This window comes from Siniperca chuatsi, linkage group LG22 (assembly GCF_020085105.1).
Source record: "Siniperca chuatsi isolate FFG_IHB_CAS linkage group LG22, ASM2008510v1, whole genome shotgun sequence".
NCBI classification, from domain to species: Eukaryota; Metazoa; Chordata; class Actinopteri; order Centrarchiformes; family Sinipercidae; genus Siniperca; species Siniperca chuatsi.
In genome coordinates, this window is record NC_058063.1 from 19466453 (window position 1) to 19493597 (window position 27145).

Genomic DNA, 27145 nt, shown 5'->3' on the forward strand with positions numbered 1-27145 from the left:
AGTAAGAGAAAAGAGAAACATTTTTAGTGTTCATAACAAAGCATGAATAAACGTCCAGATTCTTCTTCAATCTCACCCCAAGTTAATCACTTTTCCTGCCTGGAAACCAGACGGTGACGACAAGATTAAAGTTGTTCGGCATATAACCACCATAAAACTGCAATGTGACATTTTCACATTTTGTACGGGTTTAACAAACAAGATAAAATAAATTAGTGAGCTTCAGAGGTGCTGGTAGGTGTATTTTGTTACCTTTGAACAGGGCAAGACTAGCTGTTTCCAGACTTAATGCTAAGCTAAGCTAACCAGCAACTAGCATTAGCTTTATATTTACTGTACAGACATGAGAATTTTGCTGAAATGGAAACATTTCCACCCGAGCTGACACCCTCACAGGCTCTAAATTAGAGGTGGAGGAGGTTGGAAATTAAACACAACTATCCAATTAACCTCAGTAAGGATTGTTTCTACAAGAATTTATCGTTCAGTGTCCGCTGTCTTTGACCTCAGTTATCTTTAGACATTGAGAGAACAATCATATCAAGCATTAGTCACAAATTAGTCTACATTGGCAGGTTTAATTGTTTCAATAAAAGTAACGGTTTCCAGCTAATCATTTACACCATGGAGCATATTATTGGGCTTGGGTGTTTCTCTAATATCATCTTGGCAGTTAGATATATTTGTGAAATCATGAGAAAGGTCAGAGCCACAGTGGGTTGGCAGTATATTTTTTATGAATGTGGCTTCACCAAATAAGGGTAACTTTTTTAAACTAACCAGTAGCGCCATTTCTGGCGGTGTTTGTTTTCAAACTTTTAGCCAATTAAATAGCCTATTTTAAATTTCAATGGCCTTATGCAACAATATTGTTTCAGATTTTCACTTTAATGGCACTTCAATGGCCTTGAACCACACCACTTATCAACTAATAGGTCAGACATCTAACTGCAAACACTGTTGAACCAGAATGCCTCAATAATGTAGCTTACAATGAAAGCACAATTTGTGACAAAAAAGAAAATTCATTCTTGTGTAATATATTACTCCCTTTAATAAACAAAAAGTACTTTTTTCATAGAAAAATTCATATTTTTTGTTGTACAGAGAAGCCCACAGGTAATATTGCATGCAATACAAATGAAGAAAAATATGTTGGTATTGTCAGACATGTTAGTCAGATAGTCAGACTTGGCTTTGTTGGTGCATTATTTCATTTAACGTTGTAGTCTGTGTTATATACAGATACCCAAATCCATACACACATATACAGACATAAATTTTCCCCACTGCGATGTAATCTGACTTGTCATCCACCATCTTGTGTCACTTCACCTTTATGTCCATCAGTTAACACATCCATCCTTCATCCATCTCCCCTGAGTCGTTTTGATGAGCTTCCCTCCAACCTACTGCTCTCCTGATCCAGTGGTATCATCACTATCAGCTCCTTGAGGAGAGCTTGGCGTTGATCCTCCGACTGACCCTCCTTCTCTTCCTTCTCCTCCTGCTCTCCTCGCAGCCTTCCCCTTCAACAGGTGACTGTTGGGGTGAAGCGAGTGGAGGTGGATCAGCAGCTCATCCTGAGTTCCCGAGGTGTGGCCGCACTCCTCGCAGACGTACAGCTTGTTGCGTCGCTCCTTGTAGGCGTACTTCTGGGTGACACTGTGGATCTTCTTCATGTGGGACTCTAAGGAGCAGCGCTGGGTGAAGGCCTTGTCGCAGAGGGTGCACTTGTAAGGACGGACTCCTGTGTGAAAATGTGAAAAATGTCATATGCTTTCTTGCATCAGTTACCTCTGTCTTTATGCAGGTGTGTGTAAACATGAAAGTGTGTAGCTACCTGTATGTGTGCGTACGTGTCTCTTGAGGTCAAAGGTGTCGTTGAAGCCTTTGCCGCAGAAGCTGCACAGGTGTCTCTTGGTCTCATTGTGACACTTGACATGTCTGTTTAACATACGCTGGTGGTGGAAGGTCTTCTGGCAAACCTACAAGCAGCAACAATACCATCAGGGCCATTTCACTTTACTTTTACATTCAACCATCTTAGGGACTTTAAACATTGAAGGTGCCCTGTGGAGTTTTCTTGTAAACAAACAAAGTTATGTTTACATTCAGTGTTTCTCACCAAAAGGAATTGTGTGTATCCTTTGTGGGCACATTGCTACAATTCTTTACACCGCACAATTGTCGCTCAGCGGAATAACAAAGTACAGCGGCAGGAGTATGAATCATGTTGCTCTTGTGCATATGCACGATACAAACAAAACGGGGACCCACTCTGAAAAACATTGCTCCATAGCACTACTATTGGTCAAAAACTCCACAAGGTACCTTTAAATTGTGTTTTATAAAGTTTTTCATTAATTGCTATTTCAAGTATACAGGTCTTAATGCAACAAATGAAGGGGTGCAAATCATGCAGGTGCAACGCTATTTATTTATTTATGTTTTTTGACCTGAAAAAGATCCGATTTGGATTGAAACGTTAACGTTAATACATTTTGTGGGCAGGCATCTGCTTTCCAAGTATTTCCAAGTTGGCATTATTGAAATATATAATATATTATAAAATATAAAAAACCATTCAGGATTTCAGTTTTAAAGCTTCAACCAAAACTGTTGTTCCGATATTGTTGGCATACCTGGCACACAAACATCCCTGTCATCCCAGTCGATGAACTCTGACTTTGACCTGTTGATCTGGTCACCATGGAGACCGCTTCCTGGGGGGCAGGGGTTGTCGTCAAGGCAACTGGCATCTCAGTGGCATTTGGAGTTAAGGATGGCAGGGTGGGAAAGGGAGGAGGAGAGTGAGGAGGAGTAGAAGAAACGGTCAGTAACTCGCCTGTAGTTACCTGTGGTGGAGAGAGTGAACAAAAAATTACTATTACATTCTAACTTAATTCATCAGCAATTATAAATCTATTGTTTTATATAATTTTCACCACTTTGAGCGCAACACTGAGCTGCAGTTTAACAAAAAAGTTTAATTTCAAAATGAAATCATTATTTGATGTACTTGTTGCACTTGCAGAGAAAGAGAAATCATAGCTGATATGAAAAATAAAGCTAATATCTAAATAATATTGAATATATTAGTTACATTGAGCTGTTCAATAAGAAAAAACAGTTTAAGGGTTTTAGCCCTATGTGATTCTGAAATGTGTCATTTGTGTACCCCCAACCCCTCCTTCCTTATTGCAATTGTGCAGCAAATCAAGAATTAGCATTGTGAGATTTGACAATATGAGGAAATACTGTGCTATCAGTCTTCATTTCTAGAAGAATAAACAATCCAAACTTCTCTACAACAAACAGCTGTAGGCAAATTTTCACTGTTTGAAAGATGTCTAGATGTTTTGTTTCATGTCCACAAAATCCACAAAAAAAATACATAAAAAGTTATTAAAATGCTCTTCACTTAAGCACCAGCAATACACCATCAGTCACTGCTTGTTTCCTCACCTTGATTTTGGATCGGAAGTATGTAGGGCCACCCTGCGACCTCCTTCTGACCTCTGACCTCTCCTCCGGTGAAGCCGCCGGGCTCTGTGGTCGGCCCAGCATCGTGCTGGATGGCAGCTCGGCGTGTGTTTGCGTGTCAGAGAGAGATTGTTTGGTGAGGCAGAGTGGTGTCGTCTCGGCAGGGCTGGCTTCAGCTTCCATCATCAGGAGGGATGGAGGGAAGATGGAGACTGGAGGAAGAGAGAGGAAGAGTCAGTGTCACCTTTTAAGTCTCTTCTTAAACCTGCAATAATTGATTTTTTTGGCAACTTGGGGACAGCAGAAACCAGTTGGAGTCGTGTTTCTGGCTACCTGGCAAATGTAGGTATAATATTCAGTCTCTTTTAGCTCTGTTTTGGTCTCTACCAACTCCTGAGGGAAATATCTGATTTTTTTAGCTGCTAAATGCTCCACTGTGTTCACCAGCTGGCCTCTAACTGTGTCTGTCTGCTGTTTGGTGCTGAGCAGATAGTGTACAGTGGGTTTTTAGAGCTTTTTCACTGAAAACAGCTGCCTGCTTCAGCTTTGTAAAGTCTGAGAAAATAACCCCTGATGATGGCTTGAAGACTAACAATTTTTAACAAAAAGCCTGAGTTACAAGCTGTGGGTGTGGAGTTAAAGGATGTGGACATTTACCAGGAATGGAGGGTCTAACTAAACACATAGTTGCATTAAGGGAAATGTAGGATCCAGTGATTTTGTAGATAGAGGCATTACTAAGGACTAAAAGTCACAATATCTCAGCATCTGCAGCTTCGATTTTGACCGTCCTTTTTTTATTCTTTTTTATTATTATTACTTAATTATTCTGATCACTAAATGAGATTCTGTATGAATGCGCACTGGTTTATACAGTAGCACATCAGATCCTACGCATTGGTAAATCATGAAAGTAATGAAAATCAAGCATTTCTTTACATTTACCACACTTTCATTTACTTCATCCTGATGTTGTTACAGTTGCCACTGCACAACATTTGATTTAAAATTTAACTGCAGGCTAAAAAGACAAGAAATCTATTTGACAGATGGTGAGAGACATGTAAGAGAACAAGGGAAAGGGAGACAGAAAGAAGAAGACTGAGGTAGAAATGTCTTGTACAGTTTCACAGTTTCTCAATAGGCAGCCGGCCTCATATTTGCACAATCTCTCAATTAGCAAACATGCAGAGTTAAATATGTGTATTTATGTATTTGTGTGGGTGTGGGTGTGTACATGTTTGGCCTATTGTTTAGTGCGATTCATTTTGCACGCACACACATGCCCGACACATACACACCACATTACCATTGCAGTTAGACTTGTTTGACCAGACAGACTTGCAGCACCAGCTCTGTACCTTCCTAAAACAATCCACCTCCACAGGGGTGGATGCCTTTCTGTGTGTGTTTGTGTGTGGTGTGTGTATGAGCACAGTATAACAAAACACCACTCAAAGAGAGGGACAGAAAGAGATGTAGGTTCTATTGAAACCTTTGAGCCTCCAACATACAGGTGTGTGTGCATGTCTTTGTGTGTGTGTGTTTAGGTAGCCCAAAGGTGTGGTCCAGCTCAGTGACAACGAATCAGTTGACTCTCCAGGGCCTCAATCAGATAAAACACAAATGAGAATGCAAAGCTAGCCTCACAGTGAGGTATAAAGATTAAAACAAGAAGAAAAAACCATCAGAGTTAACGGTAAGCTGTGACACACAGTGACAGCACTGTGTACACTGTGAAGGCATCAACAGCTGCTTCCTTTCATATTTGGTACAGAGATATCACTCACAGAGCGTCTGCGGATCTTAATAATGTGTTTACTGTGACTTGGGCTGGGTACTCTTTTTTTATTTTTCAATATCGGTACTTTGCCTTAATCAAATACAGCTCAAAATAATTGGCAAAATTATAATTTAAATTAGTAACTACCTGACCAAAGCATAAACAAGATAATGCTAACATTTTACAGTTCACAGTTTTTGATGCTTGATGCATTTGGTCAGTACCAAGAAAAGTACTGCCTCATTGTATTTATCGCCATATTACTGAAACTAAAAACATTTAAGTCTCAAGTTCTGACCCGTAAAAATCTCAATGAACAACAAACAACATAGTGACAAGCAGGTATTGAGCCTGCACTTGTTATGCCTATGCCTTGAATGGACTTGGTCTCAGCTATGTAAAGAACACCATCAACACAGCTTGTGTCAGTTCACTGGTCAGCATTTTCAGAGACCTAAAAGAATTTTGATTTCTGAATTTCACATTTACATTTCATTCATTTGGCACTTTTGTACAAAGCATCTATTTTTTCCGGGAGCAATTGGGGCTTAGTGTCTTGCTCAAGGACACTTCTAGATGTAAATAGGAGAAGCTGAGGATTGAACCATCAACCATACAATTGATGGTCGAACAGCTCTTCGAATCAGGGCTACGTGAGGAACTTGCAGTGCTTATAGCAGCCAGTTTTAGAAGTGATATGATGGTCCATTCTTAAATATGTCTTCAGCACTGAGTTTGTGTAGAGAGATTATGCCTCTTGTGCCTTTTCATTATAATTCCTAAGCTATTTACAAGTATATAATTTATAATTTTGCTGCAAAATACACATAAAGAATGTTTTGTGAGGGAAAGTGAATTTGGGAAATTTGATCTTATTTAATGGCTTATTTAGAAACTGTTGACCAGATCATTTCAGTGTTTCTCACATGTTTTTAAATCTTTCTTAATTATTCTTGTGTGGTGATAGTTTCTGTGGTGACGGCTGCTAGCTGGACATTTAATCTCATCTTGTATTGTTTGTTCACCCCTCCTTCCCCCTCACCAATGAATGAAGCGAGTGTGTGCTCGGGTAAATGTGTGTGTGTGAGTTTGGGAGGTAGAGTGAGGGGGTTCAAAATATCCCAACTGTCTCAAGAGAGAGCGAGGGGTAAAGAGAGAGAGAGTTGTGTTGTTCTAAATGCCCTTCTTTAATATTTCCATATTCTATCCATTTAACATCGCTCAGCTGGGAGAAAGAAAGAGTCAACAATAGGTAGATAACTTTCTTAAACACAGGGTGTGTGTGAGTGTGTGTGTGTTTGCTAAAGGTGTACTGTCTGCAGCAGTAAGTTGTGTGTAGGGTCCGTTACATTTCCTCCCATCCAATAAACATTAACCTTGCATCAGCCTTATAGACCAAGAGTGGAAACCCTCGGTGTGATACGACGAACTCACAAACATAATTAGAGCCCAACTGATGGGCTGGGATTAGCTTATCCAGGAATAGTTTGACATTTTGGGAAATGCGCTTATTATTATTCGCTTTCTTGCCAAAAGTTAGACGAGAAGATTGATAGCACTCTCATGTTTGGGTGGTAAATATGAAGCTACAGCCAGCAGCTGGTTAGCTTAGCTTAGCTTAGCTTAGGAAACAGGGGAAACAGCTAGCTTGGCTCTGTCCAAAGGTAAAACAAATCTACCTAGCAACACCTAGGCTTTATACTTTGTACAAAAGTATAAAAAAGACAATTTTCTTAAACTTTTAGATTTTAAAGACAGAAGAGTAAAACCATTTTAATCTTGGACTTTTTGTTTTTTATAAATTACATTATTATTATTATTATTATTATATAATTATTAAAGAGACAGATAACCTGTTTCTATATACCTATCTAGAGCCTTGTTTTAACTGAAAATGCATAGATCCCAAAATCAAATTTCAATCTGCAAAATTGTTTTAATCATGGTTTTATTCATTATTTTATGTTCAAATTTCTTTCTTTCTTTTATTTTCTTTCCCCCACTGAAACACCTTGGTTGCCCCATATGGTTCAATAACATTTTAATATTATCTTTAAAAACCACACATCCACTATCAATACAGACCTACATTTATCAATAACAGTGGTTCAGTTTCAGTTTGTAATACGTCTTATGTTTGTACTTATGTTCTTTTTTCCCTACTTTGTATCTTATAGCAGTCTTACACCTGCTATAAGAAGTTTCTCTGGTTTGTTCTATATTAAACTCCATTTATTTATTGTATGTATAAGCAATGGTATGCCTGATCTCACATAAACCAACTGGTGTGAGTGATAATAGTTAATATAGCCTACACTTGTTATGTGTGTCTGGAAGTAAGAGGAGCAATAAACCAGCCTATACAATAGAAGCTGATTTGGGACTGATGATCCATCAGAAACAGGCCCAGGCACAAGTTTGTGGGTTACATGTAGGAGATAAAAATAAACTCACACACACACACACACACACACAGAGAGAGAGAGAGAGAGAGAGAGAAAGAGAGAGAGAGAGAGAGAACTGTCGAAACTGATGGCATCTGGTGCCTCATAAAAGTATTCAACTTGCCTGTTTCTGAGGGCAATTATCATACCTCTCTGTGTGCGTGTGTGTCCTCCTGTCACCCGCACACAAAAACACACGTTAGGCAGGTACGTCAAGTAACGGCACATACCAGAAACTAAGACCGTTGCTGGGTTTTGTGAGGAGTGTTAACGATGCGTAATCACTGAAGCTCAGGGTTTTTTTAATCTTATAGATAGGTTATCATGGCACATTGGATATTTTGATTCAAAAAATGGGACTTTTCGACAACTGATTCTCATTTTGGGTGTTGTTTAAGGGCAACAATGATTAAAAGTCAGAGTTAACCAACAGTTTTCAGAATCTCATTGAGTTAAATAAGTCAATTTGTCTCTTTTCTGTGCGTAAAATTAGCTTCCAAAAGCTTCACGTGTGCTGTTGATCAATCCAGAAATACCTGTATGCTTCTATTAAGAATATTCAATGTTATTTGGCAGGATTATTAGTTGTTTCCAAGTTCCTTTTACACCCGTTTAAACCCACTTGAAAATTATGTTCCGGTTTCAAACACCAGAGAGGATGTAAAAGTCAATGATTAAAAGTTAACGGTGATGAGATGTGGAGGAAAAGAGACACACAGGGAGAGGGGGGGAGGGGAGAGAGAGAGAAGGAGCGACAGAAAGGTTTAGGGTGTAGTCCGTTACTTGTTATCTGATACCGACGTGGTCTTACAATAAAAACTCCGCCGATGGCAACAATGGGGATTGTTCTCAAGATGAGAGAGAGAAAGAGTTTTTGGGCAAGAGGTGAACTCCTTTAACTTTTCATTTAAACGTAAAGTCGGTCGTAAACACACCATAACTGAAGCCAACGACGTCAAGCTCAAATTTGACAGTTAAGACATGTCAGCTCTTGTCAGGGCTCACAATTCAGAAAACGTTATTTTCTATGGGACAGACCGCAATGAAATCAATAACGTTATCATATGAGTGGGCCACGAATACATTTCATGTCTGAGCTCATAGTTCAAGAAGACATATGTTTTTATTTTTATTTTAAGGATGTGAGGACAACTTGGTTCAGTAATAATCATCTCCATCAAGGTTCAACACACGATTCCAAAATCACAACCCTGTAGGCCTAAGATTTAAACTCAGTCCCTTACCGACAGGCCAGACCTGAATAAGGAGGCTGTATAATAGGCCTATATTTGGGCTACATAAGTCAATACAGTGCTAAGCTGTACAAGGAAGAACGCTGCAATCAGGGGTTGAAGGTCGATATGTGAGAAGCAACGGGCCCTTGTGATAGCTTGATAGGCCGCAACACACAATGAGCTAATAAATGACAGGTCTGGAAATTAAATATACCGACGTTTGCCTATGTTCTATGTGAGCTTTAAATATTTTTTACAATTAAATATTTCGATTTGGATACAGTCAGGTTTAAGACTTTATTTTGACTCAAACATTAAAATGAGGGTTAAATAGGCCAAAAGACAAAAATACGCAACTTCACCCTGGAGCAGGAACTACACTTTCTCTTCACGGCCCGCTGTGTTTCCCGTTATTCCGTGGCCCCGGACTGCAGCCGCCCCGTTACAATCACAACCCCCCCACCCCCCACCCGCCACACTGACATTCCTGGTGGCTCCAAAACCGCACGAAATCCACAAATGTGTGCGTAAACGCACCCAAAGACGCGTCGGGACCTGCCACCGCCTTCGTTTTTGGTCGTATTTTTTTTTTAAACAACAAATATGGCTCATTACAGCAGCGTGGACTCACCTGGGATGTAGACGTCCCCTCGTTCATGATCAGGGAGCTCACTCCAGTTCCGCTTTCCCGGCGAAACATTCGCCTTTTTCACCAGAAAGGCCCTCGGCATGTTCAGTTAATACCTAATATCCTTAATGGAGGTTTGTGGAGAAGCGGCTTTTCACGACGTGAAGTCAACTAAAAGATTCAAAAGCAGGAAACTTCAAAGTTGGAAGAAAAAAATGGAAGGTGTCGGTCCCTTATTCTCCTTCCTCCTTGCACCTTTCTTCTCGTTTCGCAAGCTGTGTACCGCTTCTGTCTCCTTTTACCCCCACACACTGCCTCAACCTTATTTTCTATCCAGCTCTGGAGCAAAAAGGGTAGAAAAGTCTTTCGGCGTCGGGACAGGTGAGTCCACTTAGGTGTGCAACCTGGGCAGGTAGAGTCGAATATCACCTAACAGCGTCCTGGAATAACGGGAGAGGGTGGGAGAGCGGGCGGGCGAGAGATTGTATCCTGATCACACTCACAGTCGACAGAGGTGGGTCCAAAAGCAGCACAGGTACTCATTTGAAAAGCAGGAAACAGACGCTAGCACGCATGCGCGTCAGAAATAACGGTGACAACAAGCTGGGGAGAGCCTGGGTTAGGCCTCTGTATACCTGCTGAACCGGTTTACTCCTCCTTTCTTGCTCTCTGCCTCCACCTCTTCGCCATTCCGCTTTAAGGTGTGGGGAAAGGTGGAAATGACAAGAAGAAGGAGACAATTTGGGGATAGAGAGTGTGTGGGGAGGGCAGTTACACAACACTGGAACACACTCACACATATACACACACTACCCCTGGAGCTGCATGAACAAAACAGTCAAAAGAATAAGTTGTGCATTGTTTTTAACCCCACACAGTAAAGAAAAACCTCAAGAACAAATTATGATTAAACTCCTCTGAGTGTTTGACAGGTGATTGTTAGACACAGGTGTACATCATCTTTTGTTTGATCATTTTCATGCTAAAAATGTTGAGGATTCAGAGGGTTTTTGAGGATTCTTGTCATGTTGGGAAAGGTGACTAAAGTGTGAAGTCCAGACAACATGAAACTGATCTCTGTAACTCAGAGTGAAACAAGTGATCCCTGACATATTCAGTGGCAGTGTAACATCCTGTGCATTAGGCCTGTCTGCGGATCAATTCACTATAAATTAACCTGAACATTTAAATGAATCAATGTGTGACCGAAATCAAATTTCATTACAGGTATTGCACACTGTGTTTAGAGAGGACTCTTTTTTTCCACTGTAAATTCTCACTCATGGCCCATGGGAATGTATTTTCACGTATATTATCAAGCAACTTTGAGTCTTTCTTTACTTTTTGGCTGCCTATAATGTTATTTGTTTTACATTCTTTAGCTTTTGCACTGAAGCTCATCTTCACACTGCATACTAACTCTGGATGAAGGGGTTTCAGGTGCAAGCCTGTGCAGGTCATTAACATAACATAGCATAATATTGTAGGCCAGTAGCTTCTGTAAGAAACCTTCAGGAGAAATTCACTGGTAAAGACAATATAAAAGCTAAAGAAGCCTTCTGTGTTCCTCTATAGTGAATGTAGTGATAATACACATAACCTAAATCTAACTCTGAAATAATACAAAATATTCATATAGAATGTACATGATAAGCTTTTATTCTAAGATATTGGAAGTCTCAAGTATCACATTCATTTTAGGGTGAAACACAGAACTCATGTATTAAAATAGTTTACTTTTCTCATGAGTAATAATGAGAGAAATTCTGTAGTTTTAAGACAAGCGATGACTTTTTCCCGTAATGACCATAACACTGACTATTCGTCACTTTACTGGACACCCACAAGAACCCACTAATCAGCGTAAATATGTGTGAAATGCTGCATGTAGATCACAACTAAAACAATTAGTCGATTGATCAATTAGTTGAGTGACAACAAATAATTCAGCAACTATTTTGAGAAAATTGTTTCAGTGATTTTTCAAGCACAAATGCAAACACTTCACAGGTTCCACCTTCTCAAATCTTAGGATTTGCTGCTTTTTTGTTGTTTATGATAATAAAATGAATATTTTGTAGTTTTGGATTGTTGTTCAGACAAAAAAAGCAATTTGAATAAGTTTGGGAAATTGTAATGGGCATTTTCAGACATTTTATAGATAAAACAATGTTAAGTATATTTTTAGCTGTCACTGAGGACATTAAATTAATTCACATAAACATATTTTTTCTGCCTTTCTGTGTGAATGGTGTGAAAATATAATAAAAAAGTAGGTCAAAGGCACATAGAGTGTCAATTATAGCATATAAACTGCACCTCAAAGGACTCAAACCCCCAAATTGTGATAAATAAATTACTATCTTGGGGCAGTAGACGCTACAACCCTGGTTTCATTTAATTTGAATCAATATACCAATAGTATATCAATTGCTTTACCCCTGATAATACTATTGTCATGTGGATCAGGAATACGTTGATGTTTTGTTTTCAGTTACTGGTTGCAAATGCCTTCTACTCTAACAATTCCCAAGGGCCTTAAACTACAAATATGTTTTAAGCAGTAGGAATGTACCCTCTAACCCTGGCAGAGAGTCATACTTATTGTTGTTTTAATTAACGTCATTCAGTTTCTGTTTACTCGAGCCTTTAGATTTGTTTCCTCTCTGCTCCCTCATGGTGAGGTGTCCCTCAGCGAACTCCTGTGTGCCTTCACTTGGAAAGTTTCCATTTGCATGTGCAGATAAACAAAATCTAGTATCAAAAATAGACACACTAACAATATAAAACGTATGCAGCATTTGTCAGCTGTTAACGCCTCTGGTTGAACAGAGGACGAGAAGTCAGAGCAGTTATGAAAAAGAGCTGTCTGATGAGAGGAGTGGTGCAGGATGAATGAATGAATGAATGGTATGCTGTCTGGGCTGTCGGAGTAGTTCGGGCAGATGAGCTACCCTCCTCCTTCCTTTCTCATCTTCCTTTTACAGCCCCTTCCTAACTGTCAATGACACTGTTATCTTTTTTGTCGCATCGCCTTTAACCCTCTTACAAATTTGAGGTAATTGTTCTTTAGTTCTTCAGAGTATTTCCATTTTCTGCTACTTTATATTTCTATTCCACTATACCTCAGAGGGAAGTATTGCACTCCACTAAATTTATCTGATAGCTTTAGCTACTGGTTACTTTGCAGATTCAGATTAATAATACAAAATATAATCAACAAATAAAATATAATGTATTATTATAAGATAAGATAACGAGGGAAATTCACAAGCTAGCAGTGTACAAAGTAATTAAAATTAGCTCCACTTTTAACAGCTGCAACATTAAAGTGATGAACACATTAATGCATCAGTAATTATAATCAAATAATATATACTGTAGTATTCTGAAATGGTCCATTCTGCATAATGAGTACTTTTACTTTCGGTACTGCAAGTATATTTTGACTCTAATACTTTTGTACTTTTACTTGAGTAAATTTTGAATGGAGCACTTTTACTTGTAACAGAGGATTTCTACACTGCGGTATTGTTACTTTTATTTAAGTAACTGTTTGGATGTGTGTTTTGCTTAGAAAGATCTATAAACGAGAGGAAAGCCTCAAACATCAGTGTGTTACCTTTGCTTCCTCCCTGTATATCTCTTAATCAGCCCACAGATAGATTTAAGTCGGTTAAACGAGAGATGAAGATGCAGAGAGAGAGATGAGAGACAACAGGAACAGCAAAGTGTACTTTACACTGGTTCAACCTGATTTGGTCTCTCTTCCACATTACTGTTATTTCATTCTCTTTCTCCCTCTCTCTATGTTTCCCTATTAAAATAACAACGTTTTTTTAGATATATGAAATTGATGGATGAGGTTGAGACATGGTAACATGCTCACAGTGACAATCAGAATCAGAAATCAGAATCAGAAATACTTTATTGATCCCCAAAGGGAAACTCTTTGTTACAGCAGCTCGCCTTTACGTCAGTGCACACAGGAGAAAGTACTAGCAAAAAACTTAATACAATACACTATAAAACAATGCTAACATGCTGATATTTACCAGGTAATGTTTGCCGTGTTTGCCATCTTAGTTTAGTGTGTTAGCATGATAACATTTGCAAATTTGCACCAAACAAAAAGTACTGCTGAGGCTAATGGGAATGTCATTAGTGTTACAGGTATTTGGTCTTACATAAAGTACCGGATGAATTGAAAATTTTGACCAGAAGATGGCGCTAGATGAAAGGTTAACACCATAGATCAGAATGGGTCATCTGTAAGTGCCTTAGATTACCCCATCTATTACAAGTCAAAAATTTTAAGTCATCACAGAACTTTAAAAATAAGAGAAGACATTTATGTTTGGGACTGGGAAGATTTGAGCTACTCCCTCTGGCTTTTTTAATATCTGGTGAAGAAGAAATGGCTACTGATATGTGATAGGAGTCTGGTTTTAGACTGTGTGACCAGACTGTGCATGGACACTTTTTTACTGACCTACTTAGTTCTTAGACTTTCGATTCTTTTCAATTGCCTTTCTTTCCCTCCCTCCCTTCCTCTGTCAACGTCATGCTAATAGGCCTGTCTTTTTTTATAGGCTTTGTTTTTTCAGCAAAGGGTGAGAGCACTGGTCAGGTAGCATACCTATGTGCGTGTGTGTGTCAGCGATTGTTTAGACAGAGAAAAACCGATGTGATAATACAGTATGTGCCAATATTTACTCTAGTAGACACTGTCTAGTGTACAGTAGCAAACTGTGACCTGTTTGTTGTTATGCATTTGGGTGAAGCTGTTGATTGACGGATACAAGCTGAATTTATTTTTCCCAGGAAAGAAATGAAAACAAGAACCTGCAAAGGAAGCGGAAAAGGTTAAAAGACTCAACAAGCTAGATGAGAGAGAAATTATTAATTCAATTCAATTCAATTTTATTTATATAGCGCCAATTCATAACAGAAGTTATCTCGTTGCACTTTTATTAAAACTGAGGAAAACAAACCTGGGATAAACGAAAAGAAAAAACATGGTGTTAACTATGAAATGCCTCATTTCTACTGCATATGGCTCAACTCGCTTTTGGTACCAGGTACTATTCTTGATTTGTTTTCCACTGCAGATAGTACTCCCTCAATGTAGGCAGGATTCTTGGCTGATCGTCATAGCGACGCCACGTGACACTGCAGTGACATCATCTTCAACGCGACACAAACACACAAACACAGGAACAATGGAGGATATCGAGGGGATTGTGTTCTTGATTCTCAGTATGTGGCTGTTTGTTGGTGGCTGTTTGTTGGGCTGCCATTTTTAAAAAATCTGGGTCAAGTGAATAAAAAAATTGCGGCTGCTATTGATGGTAGCATGGCTACTTAAAAATGGCGGGTTTGTGCAGGATGTTTATCTGCAGAAATAAATATGCAAAGTTCCTCCAAAGGTTCTTGGTCCCTGGGGAAAGTTCCTGCGGTTGAAACGTAGCTTTTGTGTGCCTGCTGTTTGGTGCTGGGCTGGCAGTGTACAGTGTGTTTATCAGAGCTCATTTCACTGAAAACAGCTCCCCACTGCTGCTGGAAAGGACGCTGATGAGAGCAGTGAGAGTGAACCACAATATTAAAGTTGCTGGCCATAAATCCCAAACAATGAGCTTAAATACATTAAAAAGCTGAGGGGAGATGCGGAGTCCAATGATAATTCTCTGTGGGTTCATCAATACAAGTGACCCCTTTCAAATTACACACAGTCATTTGATCCGTTGTTAATATAAAAACATCAACCATAGCAGCTTTAAGTGATGCAGCAGCGATACACTGAAACCAAGCTAATTTTAAAATAAACTCCATGAGCTCACAGTCAATTGTCATTATCAATTCAAGTTATTGAAGATTTCATTTTCAGTTTAAAGACGAAGAAGGAGAGGAGGAAGGTGTGTTCGTAGGCAGAGAGAGAAGAGGAAAGCTAAGAATGTAGGACTGACAGTAGGGACTTTGAATGTTGGGACTATGACAGGGAAGGCTAGAGAGTTGATTGACATGATGCAGAGAAGGAAGGTGGACATACTGTGTGTCCAGGAGACCAGGTGGAAAGGTAGCAAGGCTAGAAGCTTAGGAGCAGGGTTCAAGTTGTTCTACCATGGGTCAGATAGGAAGAGAAACGGAGTAGGAGTTATCCTGAAAGAGGAGTTTGTGAGGAATGTTCTAGAGGTGAAAAGAGTATCAGACAGGTTGATGAGTCTGAAGCTGGAAATTGAAGGGGTGATGTTCAACGTTGTGAGTGGTTATGCCCCACAGGTAGGATGTGAGTTAGAAGAGAAGGAGAAATTCTGGAGAGAGTTAGATGAAGTGATGCAGAGCATCCCCAGAGGTGAGAGAGTGGTGATTGGTGCAGATTTCAATGGGCATGTAGGTGAAGGGAACAGGAATGGAGGAGAAGTGTACTGGTGCCAATTTTTAAGAACAAGGGAGCTGTGCAGAGCTGTGGCAACTACAGAGGAATAAAGCTGATGAGCCATACAATGAAGTTGTGGGAAAGAGTAGTGGAAGCTAGGCTAAGTGCAGGGGTGAGCATTTGTGAGCAGCGATATGGTTTCATGCCTAGAAAGAGTACAACAGATGCAGTATTTGCTTTGAGGATGCTGATGGAGAAGTACAGAGAAGGTCATAGGGAGCTGCATTGTGTCTTTGTAGATTTAGAGAAAGCGTATGAGAGGGTGCCGAGAGAGGAGCTGTGGTATTGTATGAGGAAGTCTGGAGTGGCAGAGAAGTATGTTAGACTGGTGCAGGACATGTATGAGAGCTGTAAGACCGTGGTGAGGTGTGCTGTAGGTGTGACAGAGGAGTTCAAGGTGGAGGTGGGTCTGCATCAAGGATCGGCTCTGAGCCCCTTCTTGTTTGCTCTGGCGATGGACAGGCTGACAGATGAGGTTAGACAGGAATGTCCATGGATTATGATGTTTGCGGATTACATTGTGATTTGTTGTGAGAGCAGGGAAGCAGGTGGAGGAAAATCTAGAGAGATGGAGGTCTGCTCTGGAAAACAGAGGAATGAAGCTTAGCCGCAGTAAGACAGAATACATGTGCGTCAATGAGAGGGACCCAGGTGGAATGGTGAGGTTACAGGGAGCAGAGGTGAAGAAGGTGCAGGACTTTAAGTACTTAGGGTCAACGGTTCAGAGCAATGAAGACTGTGGAAAAGAGGTGAAGAGGCGAGTGCAAGCAGGTTGGAACGGGTGGAGACAAGTGTCAGGTGTGTTGTGTGATAAAAGAGTATCAGCAAGAATGAAAGGAAAGGTGTTCGAGACGGTGGTGAGACCAGCGATGTTGTACAGCTTAGAGACAGTGGCACTGAAGAAAAGACAAGAGGCAAAGCTGGAGGTAGCAGAGCTTAAGATGTTGAGGTTCTCTTTGGGAGTGACGAGGATGGACAGGATCAGGAATGAGCACATCAGAGGGACAGCTCATGTTAGACGTTTCGGAGATAAAGTCAGAGAGGCCAGATTGAGGTGGTTTGGACACGTTCAGAGGAGAGACTGTGAATATATTGGCAGAAGGATGCTGAGGTTGGAGCTGCCAGGCAGGAGGTCTAGAGGAAGACCAAAGAGGAGATTTATGGATGTAGTGAGAGAGGACATGAAGTTAACTGGTGTGAGTGAAGAGGATGCAGAGGACAGGGTTAGATGGAGGCACATGATTCGCTGTGGCGACCCCTGAAAGGGAACAGCCAAAAGGAAAAGAAGAAGAAGTTTGACCTTGTTGTAAAAATCTAAAAATTCAAAGTTTTATGCGACTGTAGTTAATTAGAAAAGAGTACACCAGAGATACTTTGATGATGGAGAACCAATAAAAAAAAATCGCCGACTGTCACGGTGATTCTTTGGTGACAACTTCATCCTCCGGAGCAGAAGGTGGCGGTAGTGAGTTCAACTCGAATTAGCAACCAGAATTAAAGACCAGAAGAAGAAGAAGAAGCCGGAACCGATTCATATAAATAGTCCACTCGCTCTGTTACAATTCTTTCTTCTACAGCGACATTTTGGCGATAACGTTACCGTGTTGGCTCAAACTACTAAATTGCCGCAGTCGTTATGGCTTCCCGTAAAAGAAGTCTCGTTGATAATGGTCAGCAGGATGGAGTGGTCCTAGCCGGCAAGCAGATGAAGGCGGGTGACAAGAGACACGTAGCTGCCTTGGTTCTGGCTAGGGGGGGAAGCAAAGGGATTCCTCTTAAAAACATAAAAATGTTAGCGGGAACCCCCCTCATTGGATGGGTGCTGAGAGCTGCTGTGGATTCCGAAATGTTTGACAGGTAGATCAAATATTTGTAGGGTATGTTACTAACTGTGAGAATCTCCAAATGTCCTGCCCATGGCTTACTTAGTCTGTTTATATGTATTTACTTGTTTATTTTATAGACCTGTTTCACTTTTTCATCATTAAGGTATTCTTTAATACTACACAGACTACTTCAAGTGTGTTGTGTTAATCTCGCTGAAGTCCATCTGTTTTCCTTTTGAAGATGTGGGAATGTAACTCAAGCATCACACGTCAGTTAATCAATCAGTCAATCTATACATTTTATTTCAAACATGTGGTCCATATAGAGGAAAAAGATAGGAAGAAAAAAGATGTACATAAGACATTACTATACACATTTTAGGAGAGAGTTATGTACAGATAATTCATGCTGAAATGATTAGTCGATAATAGCCAACTATATTGATAATAGATTAATTGTTTAAGTCATTTATCAAGGGGGGAAAAAGGCAAAATATTGGCTATTTGACTTCTCAAATGTGAGGATTTGATGCTTTTCTCTGCTTTTATGTCAGTGTATTTTTCTATTTTAGTTTTATACTGTTTAACAAAACAAGCTACGGTATCTGTTTGATGAAGATTTGAGTTTGTGATGAGCCATTTTTCTATTTTCTGATCTTTTTATAAACTTAAGTCTTTAATAAACTAGAAAATAGTTTGTATTATTGTGCTTTCCTTTTAAAATGGCATTTAATAAATTAATCTTGCCAGTAATAATACACTAGTAACTGGTCATGCATTGCGAACTAGCTTTGGCTATAATTACTGTGGTATGTGACGTTGGTCCATGCTATGTATTTGTCACTATAGAAATTAAATGATTTAGTTATATTGGACATGTGGTTCATAGAAGAAAAAGATTGAAGATAAGAAGAAAACTATGTAAGACAAAGCATCAAAACACGAGTTAGATAAATAATAGATACTGAAGTGTACAGGTATGAAAAGAGATAATTACAAATATAATAAAATGAAAATAATAATGATAAAACACCTTAATTTTCCTAGTGTGTGGGTATCGACAGACCATGATGATATCGAAAAGGTGGCAAAATCCTGGGGTGCCAAGGTGCACCGCAGGAGTCCTGAAGTCTCCAGAGACTCTTCTACATCACTGGAAACCATCCAAGAGTTTATGAGGCTCAACCCAGGTACGTGAACCATACCAGGACAAGTATATGCAAACTGTAATGTCACAGCAGATAAGGCTTATATACTGTATTAAAACTGCCACAGGGCGATCTAATCTACAGTTATGTGTCTGTTTGACTAGTGACAAAGTACCGTCTTGTCGCCGATTGGAGAAAAAGCAGCTGTTTATTTTTATACAATACATCTTAAGTACAATATACTACTCAATTATATATAACTTTTTTCTTTCATATTGTGTTCAGAATAAAACAAAACATGACAAAAAATAGGCCTACCAAGGGTTTTATGCAACTATATGTCATTAAAAAGACCAGATCAGAACATTTGCAGTTGGCACTGTTGATCATTAAATACAAGCTCAAACTCAGCAAACATTACTTGCTGCTCCCCTTTTCACTAATTACATAAACAGTTTCGATCAGCAGGTTCAACGGCTTCTCCAAAACGGCCATTTTAATTGGCTCTTTTTGTATTTAATCATGACATAATCAAATAACAGCATTCAGTCCCATAGTGACTCATTCACTACACTGTAACATAAATAAATACAATTATAAAGAAATAAATGTGTGAATTAGTAAATAAACAAATTAATATACGAATGAATAAATAAATATACAAATTGTGTGTGTGTGTGTGTGTGTGAACCTTCCTCCCCTTGTGCATTCAGGGGGTATTGGAGGGGAGTGGCGGTCCCGTGGGAGAGTTTCTCTGAGCACAGAGATTCCACTGGGACCACCTAGAACCACTACCCTCCCGAACCAACATCACGGGCACACTGATTAGGGGGTAGGCAGAGGTACACTGTACACTGTACACAGTACACTGATAATGATGACATGGAACTACAAATTATCCTACTGACTGTTATGTCCAGACTACAGGGACACTCCTCTCCCCGGGCTGAGGAGTCTGACCCTGAAGACTGGATAAATAACTGATGCTCTTTTTCCTCTGTACTCATTCAGAGCAGATTATACTGATGTATGTTTTGCTGCTGTGAGTCCGTCTGCAGACGCTTGAAGTAAACCTACAGAAAGACAAGCGATTGCCTTGAGTGTTTCTTTATTCCGAAGGAATTGCCACTACAACCTTGTTATAAAAATATTGGCGATAGCGTTAACGTGTTGGCTTTAGTGCTACCCATAAAGCACACCCTTTGTTGACTTTGTTTTCACAGAGGTGGATGTGATGTGTAACATTCAGGCTACATCCCCGTGTCTCCATCCGTTCCATGTGAAGGAGGCCCTGGAGATGATCACACTGCAGGGCTTTGATTCAGTCTTCTCGGTGGTCAGGAGACACCAGTTCCGCTGGGAGGAGGTCAAAAAAGGATGTAAGTCAACAGATGTAGGGCTGTTGTCAGAGTGCACTAAGAGTAGTTCCACCTTTTTTTAACCTTTTCTCGTACATTTTTTTTGCCACAGTTGATGATGTTCATGTCTTCTCTCCACTATCACTATCAAGGGTGGGGTTAACATTCCAGGGGGAGGCGGGCAATGAAATATTCACTGTGCCCGTCGGTAACTTAATCAACACTTTAACCATCTGGAAATTACAGGATATGGCCTGTAATAGAGACAAACATACTGAGTGAGATGAATTTGAGTCAAAAATTGTTCTCCTCCTCAGAGTCATAACGCAGTCAAATCATAACACAGACATGAAACGCATATTGATATCATTCAATGTGACTTAAACTTCTCGAGGATATAAAAATCTCTGATGTCCATCACAAAAAATGTCCATAAATCTGTTAAAAAATCATAGAAAAAAAGAGACTTCAAGACCTGAAAATCATCACATTTTTAACTTTTCTCCAAGTATCACAGTAATCCAGTGATAGCTGTTTGACTGCATAAAAACCCAAGTATTTGGATATTATTAATCAGCTGTTTCTTTGTCAGCTCAGCCTCTTCATTTAAATAAATTATGGATGCAAAATGACGTTTTGTTGAAGCTGTTTATTATATGATGGACCTTTAACCCTTAACATGCCTCCTTCTAGCTGCTGAGTTTACCAAGCCGCTCAATCTGGCCCCATCCAAGCGGCCGCGGCGTCAGGACTGGGATGGAGAGCTGTATGAGAACGGCTCTTTTTACTTCACCACTAGGGACCTCGTGAACGAGGGACTTCTGCAGGTAATTGGACAGCACAGTTAATTGCAGTATTTCATAATGTTTCCATTCTTTTCAGTTCTCCTAAACTTGTCAGTATGGTTTATCATGTGCCTCATGCAACACTACATGTGACCAATGGTGACCTTAGAATGTGCAGCATGCATCCATGCAAGGATTTGCACCTTCTTTCACAATTTAATTCTAGTTTCATTATTCAGTTTGTGTAATGGCTGCTGCAGTTGTTGTTACTGTTTTGTGCGCTTTCACATTTTTATGCTATTTCTCTGTTTCCCTCTCTCCAGGGTGGTAAGGTTGCCTACTATGAGATGCATCCAGAGTACAGCGTGGACATAGATGTGGACATCGACTGGCCTGTGGCAGAACAGAGGGTTCTCAGGTGAGATAAACACAAAAATGTAATAATAACAGCGAGTTACATACCATACATTTGTAGATGGATTACTGTTTGTGCTGACAACAAGCTTTCAACTAGCTTCGAATGCTTTAGGGACTGTACAAAAATGATAAGGAGTGGAGGTAGGTTTTTTTTTTTTATTCTTACCCCAGATTTATTTTTTATTTCAGCCTTCCCTTGTGAAACTTGTTTTGTAAAAGGGGAGTCCAAAGAAACTTAACACTGGGTAGGGCCCTATTCTGTTTCTCTTCTTTAAAATTTTTTTTTTCCTATTCTACCTTTCTGTACATCCTCCTCTTGACCTTTTTTTTCATATGCAGACAGTCAGATTAAATCATGACTGTTTTGTTATGTGTTTGTCTGATTTGTATCTGTGTTTCCATTGTGTACATGTAATGGTAGTTGAGATAAGACTCTGCATACAGGTATCTGTATTTATTTAGTGAATTTCTTCCTCCTTTTTTCATCCGATCAATTCTTTCCACAGGTATGGTTACTTCGGGCGGAACACGCCAGAGGTGGTTCGTCTGATGTTCTGTAATGTTTCCGGATGTTTAACAGATGGAAGGATCTTCTTGGCTGTATCCGGAGAAGAGATGGTGTCTATTAACACCAGAGACACCACAGGCATCCACATGCTGCAGAGAGAAGAAGTGGAGGTTGAAATTTGTCAAACACTCTAAAAAGCACTGGTGGATTGGCTCATATTGTATGGCCACACACTGCCCTCTGTGTTGCTCCACCAGGTCGTGCTGTTGACCTCCAGTGAGGACCTCGTGGTCCAGTCGTTGGCTGACAAACTGGCCAAGAGGACGGGCTGCCAGGTCATGCAGGTGGGAGAGGAGCCGCTGAATGATCTGAAGCCGATGCTGGCACAGAGGAAGCTGCTTTGGAAGGATGTGGCATACATGGGTAAAGCAGCTATACCTTTTAAGTATTTACCATAATATAGTGTGGGTCTGTATTTGCTCCCATGACACATGGAAGCCCCAGGGCTCCATTCTTGTGTCTCTTCTGTTCAACATCTACATAGATTTATTTTTATTCTCATTCAATAAGCCTTTGCTGTTTAAGAGTGAACTTTAACTGCGTTGGTTACCACCTTTGGTGGGTCAGGTTCCATAGACGTAGACTAATATACTATGTGAGACAAAGAAACCTCTGAGCAATAGGCAGCCATTGTTAAAAGAAATTGGAAGCTTAGCATTAAAATCTGTGCAGATTTAAATGGGAACAGGTTCCTGTTTCAGTGTCAAGTGCACAATAATGCCTATAACAAGCTGGAATTAACAGGCATGTTGCTTTAGCAAAGCTATTCTTAAAACTTTGAAATAGTAAGTTAGTCGTTAGTAGTAGTTAGTTGGCGCTATTGGAATTGGATAATGGAATATCAGCTGAACATATGGACTGACAAATCAGTTTTACACACATTCAGTCTAACCATTGAGTAAACTGCTGAGGACCCAGAGAAAAACAGGTTCCCAAACGTACGCTTTTCTGGACTGGAAAACTAATTAAAAATCGAGTGTATTAAAAAAAAGTGTATGGGGGGTATTACTGTATTACAACAGTAATCTCCCCTGTCATGCAACACTGTGGGGACATCGACTAAATGGAAGTTTTTAATCATTGAATTATTCTACAACGCTTTCAAATGGAAATAATACATTTGGTGTATAATTATACTGTTTTTATCTATGTTAAAATAGCCATTCTTGAAGGAAAGAAGAAACACATCAACATAACAGGTGACTCCAAACTTTTGAGTGGTAGTGTATATGTGATGTTTATTTCTCTGTCTTTGCTCCCCGTGTTTTCTCCTCTCAGGTAACAACAAACCAGATGTCAGCTGTCTGAGCTTGGCGGGTTTGAGTGCAGTACCTGGAGATGCTCCGGTGGTAGCCATTAATGCTGCAAAGTACACCTGCCACAGTGTCGGGGGAATGGGAGCATTGAGGGAGTTTGCCGAACACATTCTCCTGCAAAAAGAGAAAGCAAAGTCGCAAATGAAGCAGGACCGCATCGACAGCACCTTCTAATTTTACATTATATCTACATGGAAAGGTTTTAGAGTTAGTGCAGTTTACGCAACTGATAGAAGTAATCAAACAGTGCACATGTACATAAAACATATTACAATATTATCTGAGATGTATATCTAATTAGTTAGTAGAATTAAAATAATTCACTCTGTTTACAACCAAATCTCACGCAATCATGTTTTCCTGTTGTTACCTTTTTTTTTTTTTTTTGCATCAAAATATGAGATTCTTACACATGTTCTTCAGTAATTTTCTAAATTAGGTTATGCTGTGAATACTACAACGGAGTCAGTAGTTAGCGAACCTTAGTTTATTGTAGCACTTGGGGTTTGAGACAGAATTGCTTCCTTGTCAGTCGAGGTTGAGCGTAAAGATACAAAATGTTGCTCCAAACGCACAGGATAAAGAACCCACTACCAAAACCCAAACCACTAGACTGGAAACTGCTAATCTTGTCTTTTAAAACAAGAACACAAGGACTAACATACACAACAACCAAATCTAAGTGTGGAATGATTAGATGGAAATTTAGATTTTTAAAACTTAAAATGCTTTGGTATTTTATATATACATTAAAGCGTTTTAAACCAAAATATAACTAGTTGAATGTATCACTTTTTGACAAGTCTTCTGTACTCCCTTTACTTTATCTGTCACATGAAACAGTCAAAGGAAAAACTGTCCCTGTCATGCTGTATTTACCCCCTTGTTTATATTTCTCATGTGTTGGATATTTTGGGAAATATGCTTATTCGCTTTCTTGCTAAGAGTTAGATGAGAAGCTTGATACCACTCCAATGTCTGATGGGTAAATATGAAGCTACATACGTAGGTGGATTTTGTTACTTAGAGCCAGGCTAGCTGTTTACCCCTGCTACCAGTTTTTATGCTAAGCTAACAGGCTGCTATCTGTAGCCTTATGTTACTAGACAGATGTGAAAGTGGTATCGAACCTTTTATCTAACTCTCAGCAAGAAAGCGAATTAAAGTATTTTTGCCAAAACTGTTGTGGTAACTTTGCGGATCTAAATGGGATTAATGACTAGCTTGTAGCTGCTAGTTGTTAAGAGATTAGTAGGTGACCTGAATGGTCAGTTTACTGTTTGCTGGTTGTCCGGTAAATAATGGGGTAGGGGTGGGCGGATCAATACCAGAATATCGATACTACAGATACTACGTCGCATTTTGAAGATGGATTCTAGCGTCAATAAGAAGTTTCTCTCTTCTACGTTGTACCCATCAAAGAGTAGAACTGTCTGTGCAAACAACGTTCAGACGTCGTGAACACATCTAAGTGGATGAAGTCTTTGCTTCTCCACTGCTGTTGTCATGTTGTGCGCACTCCAACAACATACACACTGTGCACACCTCACTAGTTTAATCGAACACATAATTGCAGTGATGGCTGAGCGAAAGACAATCATCGTTTGGAGCTATTTCACAGCTGTGAATGGGGGGGGAGTATCGGTTTTGATATCGGCGATACTGGCCCTGTATTACTTGGTATCGGATCAAAACCAAATTTTGCAGTATCGCCTACCCCTACAGTGGGGGTGGTTTCATATGGTGCAGGGCCTGCATTTGCACTGTTAATCAGTCAGTGGAATAATGCCTGTGTGTGTTCTATTTATTGATGTACGGCAATATGTAATTATGTATGGGATGTCATTTGGCTCATTTACATGATTTTAGTTCATTTATAACTGTGTATCATGTAGTACCAAATAATTTTGTGTGTGAATAATTATCAATGAAGTTGTCTATTAAAGATTGATTGACTCTGTCTTGTGTTGGACGGTGTAGTCCCTCATTCGTCCAGGAGTGTTCTATCGTAGAAAAGGTTTCAGTCGTAGCCATCTGGACACTGTTTTCAGAATCAAGACGTTTCGGCTCCCATCCGGAAGTCATTCTCAATTGTGAGTCTTGTGTTTTTAATATGTGGCAAAGGCTTACCAACACAACTCAGCAGGAACACAAAACACCAAACCTTGGAATCCCTTAAAGGAATCCAGGAATTAACTGGCCCAGTTTAGAAATAGTTGTAGCACACGACGCCCGTAAAACCACAACTTGTTTTAACGTTTCTGTTTGTGTAAAGATTAAAAAAACAAGATCACATCTTAAGCTCACTAACATAATTAGTTAGCTTTAAAGGTGCTTTTAAGCTAAGCTAATAGTTTCCTGGCTCTAGCTTTATATTTAGCATGCAGACATGAGAGTGGTAAAAAGCTGTACACCATTAGGAAACAAAAATTGTCTTTGGGTCTTGTCAGATGAGGTATTAATTAATTAAATAATTAAGATTTGTAGCAACTATAAAGCATAGTAAAGAACACACACCAATACAGTAAGAAAGAGAGAACATGCTAATGCTTTTTGTAAACCAAAACTTTCTTGTGCATGTGCAGCATCCCCCTCATCTCACACATGACTCAGTGTCACACAAAACCAAAAATAAAATAGTTCCTCACGGAAAAGCATTTTCACGCAGGCAAGTCAGGGTGTGGTGTCATAGTTTAATTTCTCTCTTTGCTGAAGCCATGAGTGAATGGCTGCACATGCGAACGCTGATCAGTAAATACGGCAGCCAGGGCCCCCCCAAAGTCCCAGGTTCACTGTGAGTCGGTTGTTGGTAATTTCTTTGATTACTTGCAAATTTGCACTACTAAAGGACAAAATTGACTGCATTATTATGTAATCTTGTGGATTGTTACGTATATTGTGCTCACCTGGTGCACTGAATTTGTATGAATTTGAATGTGCATGTTTGCAGTGTTAATGGCTACCTGGAGACAGCGGGAGTCATTGTAAGGACCTCCTCAGGTGCCGAATTAAAAACATTAAAAAAAAAGGTGGAGGTTTGGATTGAGTCAAGGGTGCATGTGGAGGACTTAAGTGTTGTTACCACTTCCCTGAGCATTTCACTGTCAGCTGGGCTAAAAGTGTCCAGCAGGGCTTCACACTGTATGCTGGATGTTTCTTCAGTTGTTGTGGCATTGTGGAGTTGACAGATGTTAGACCTGATGTTGGCTGTCTTCTCTTTGAAGTACTCCGCAAATTCATCACCTTTAGAAGCGATAAGATGGTTGCTATGGTCTGTAACAGGGTTAATGAGGTGATCAATGGTGTTAAAAAGCACTCTGGGGTTGCTTATGTTAGAATTTATCAGGTTAAAAAGATAAAATTGCATAGAAGTCTGAATTGCTTTATTATAAAATGTATTTTTTCTGGTAAATTCCCTTTATGCACATGTAACTTAGTTTTGCGCCATTTTTAGTGGTTTCATAATTCTTCCATTGCATGCTTTCATCTTTTTAATAATTGTTCTAATTTTTAGTGGTGCAACAGCATCAAGGGCTGTAGCCAAGTTATTGTTAAATGCATTAAGGAGACTGTCACTTGAGGAGTGAGTAGATGTAATCTGGTTTTTGACAACATGTGCTCAGAAGTTTGAGGTTGCTTCAGGAGTAAGAAAGACAGTGTTTGTTTGTTTTTTTACCACTTGCTCTATAGAAGTTTACAGTGTACAATAAAAGAC

General features: G+C 39.7%; 2 protein-coding genes across 2 annotated transcripts; one reads left to right on the forward strand and one right to left on the reverse strand.

Moving 5' to 3' along the window:
• Positions 1-1028: 1028 nt before the first annotated feature.
• ovol1a (ovo-like zinc finger 1a) lies at positions 1029-10140 on the reverse strand. Its single transcript, XM_044182923.1, has 5 exons — positions 9580-10140; positions 3469-3698; positions 2646-2858; positions 1844-1988; positions 1029-1750 (listed from the first exon to the last, which is right to left on the reverse strand). The coding sequence occupies exons 1-5, from the start codon at positions 9677-9679 to the stop codon at positions 1410-1412; spliced, it is 1029 nt and encodes a 342-aa protein (XP_044038858.1). The 5' UTR covers positions 9680-10140; the 3' UTR covers positions 1029-1409.
• A 7362-nt stretch (positions 10141-17502) lies between these two features.
• cmasa (cytidine monophosphate N-acetylneuraminic acid synthetase a) lies at positions 17503-25390 on the forward strand. The gene is made up of 8 exons (XM_044182920.1): positions 17503-17869; positions 18886-19028; positions 20210-20365; positions 21038-21171; positions 21453-21547; positions 22053-22224; positions 22312-22477; positions 23393-25390. Exons 1-8 carry the CDS (start codon positions 17649-17651, stop codon positions 23602-23604), a joined length of 1299 nt encoding a protein of 432 aa, XP_044038855.1. The 5' UTR covers positions 17503-17648; the 3' UTR covers positions 23605-25390.
• The last annotated feature ends 1755 nt before the right edge of the window (positions 25391-27145 follow it).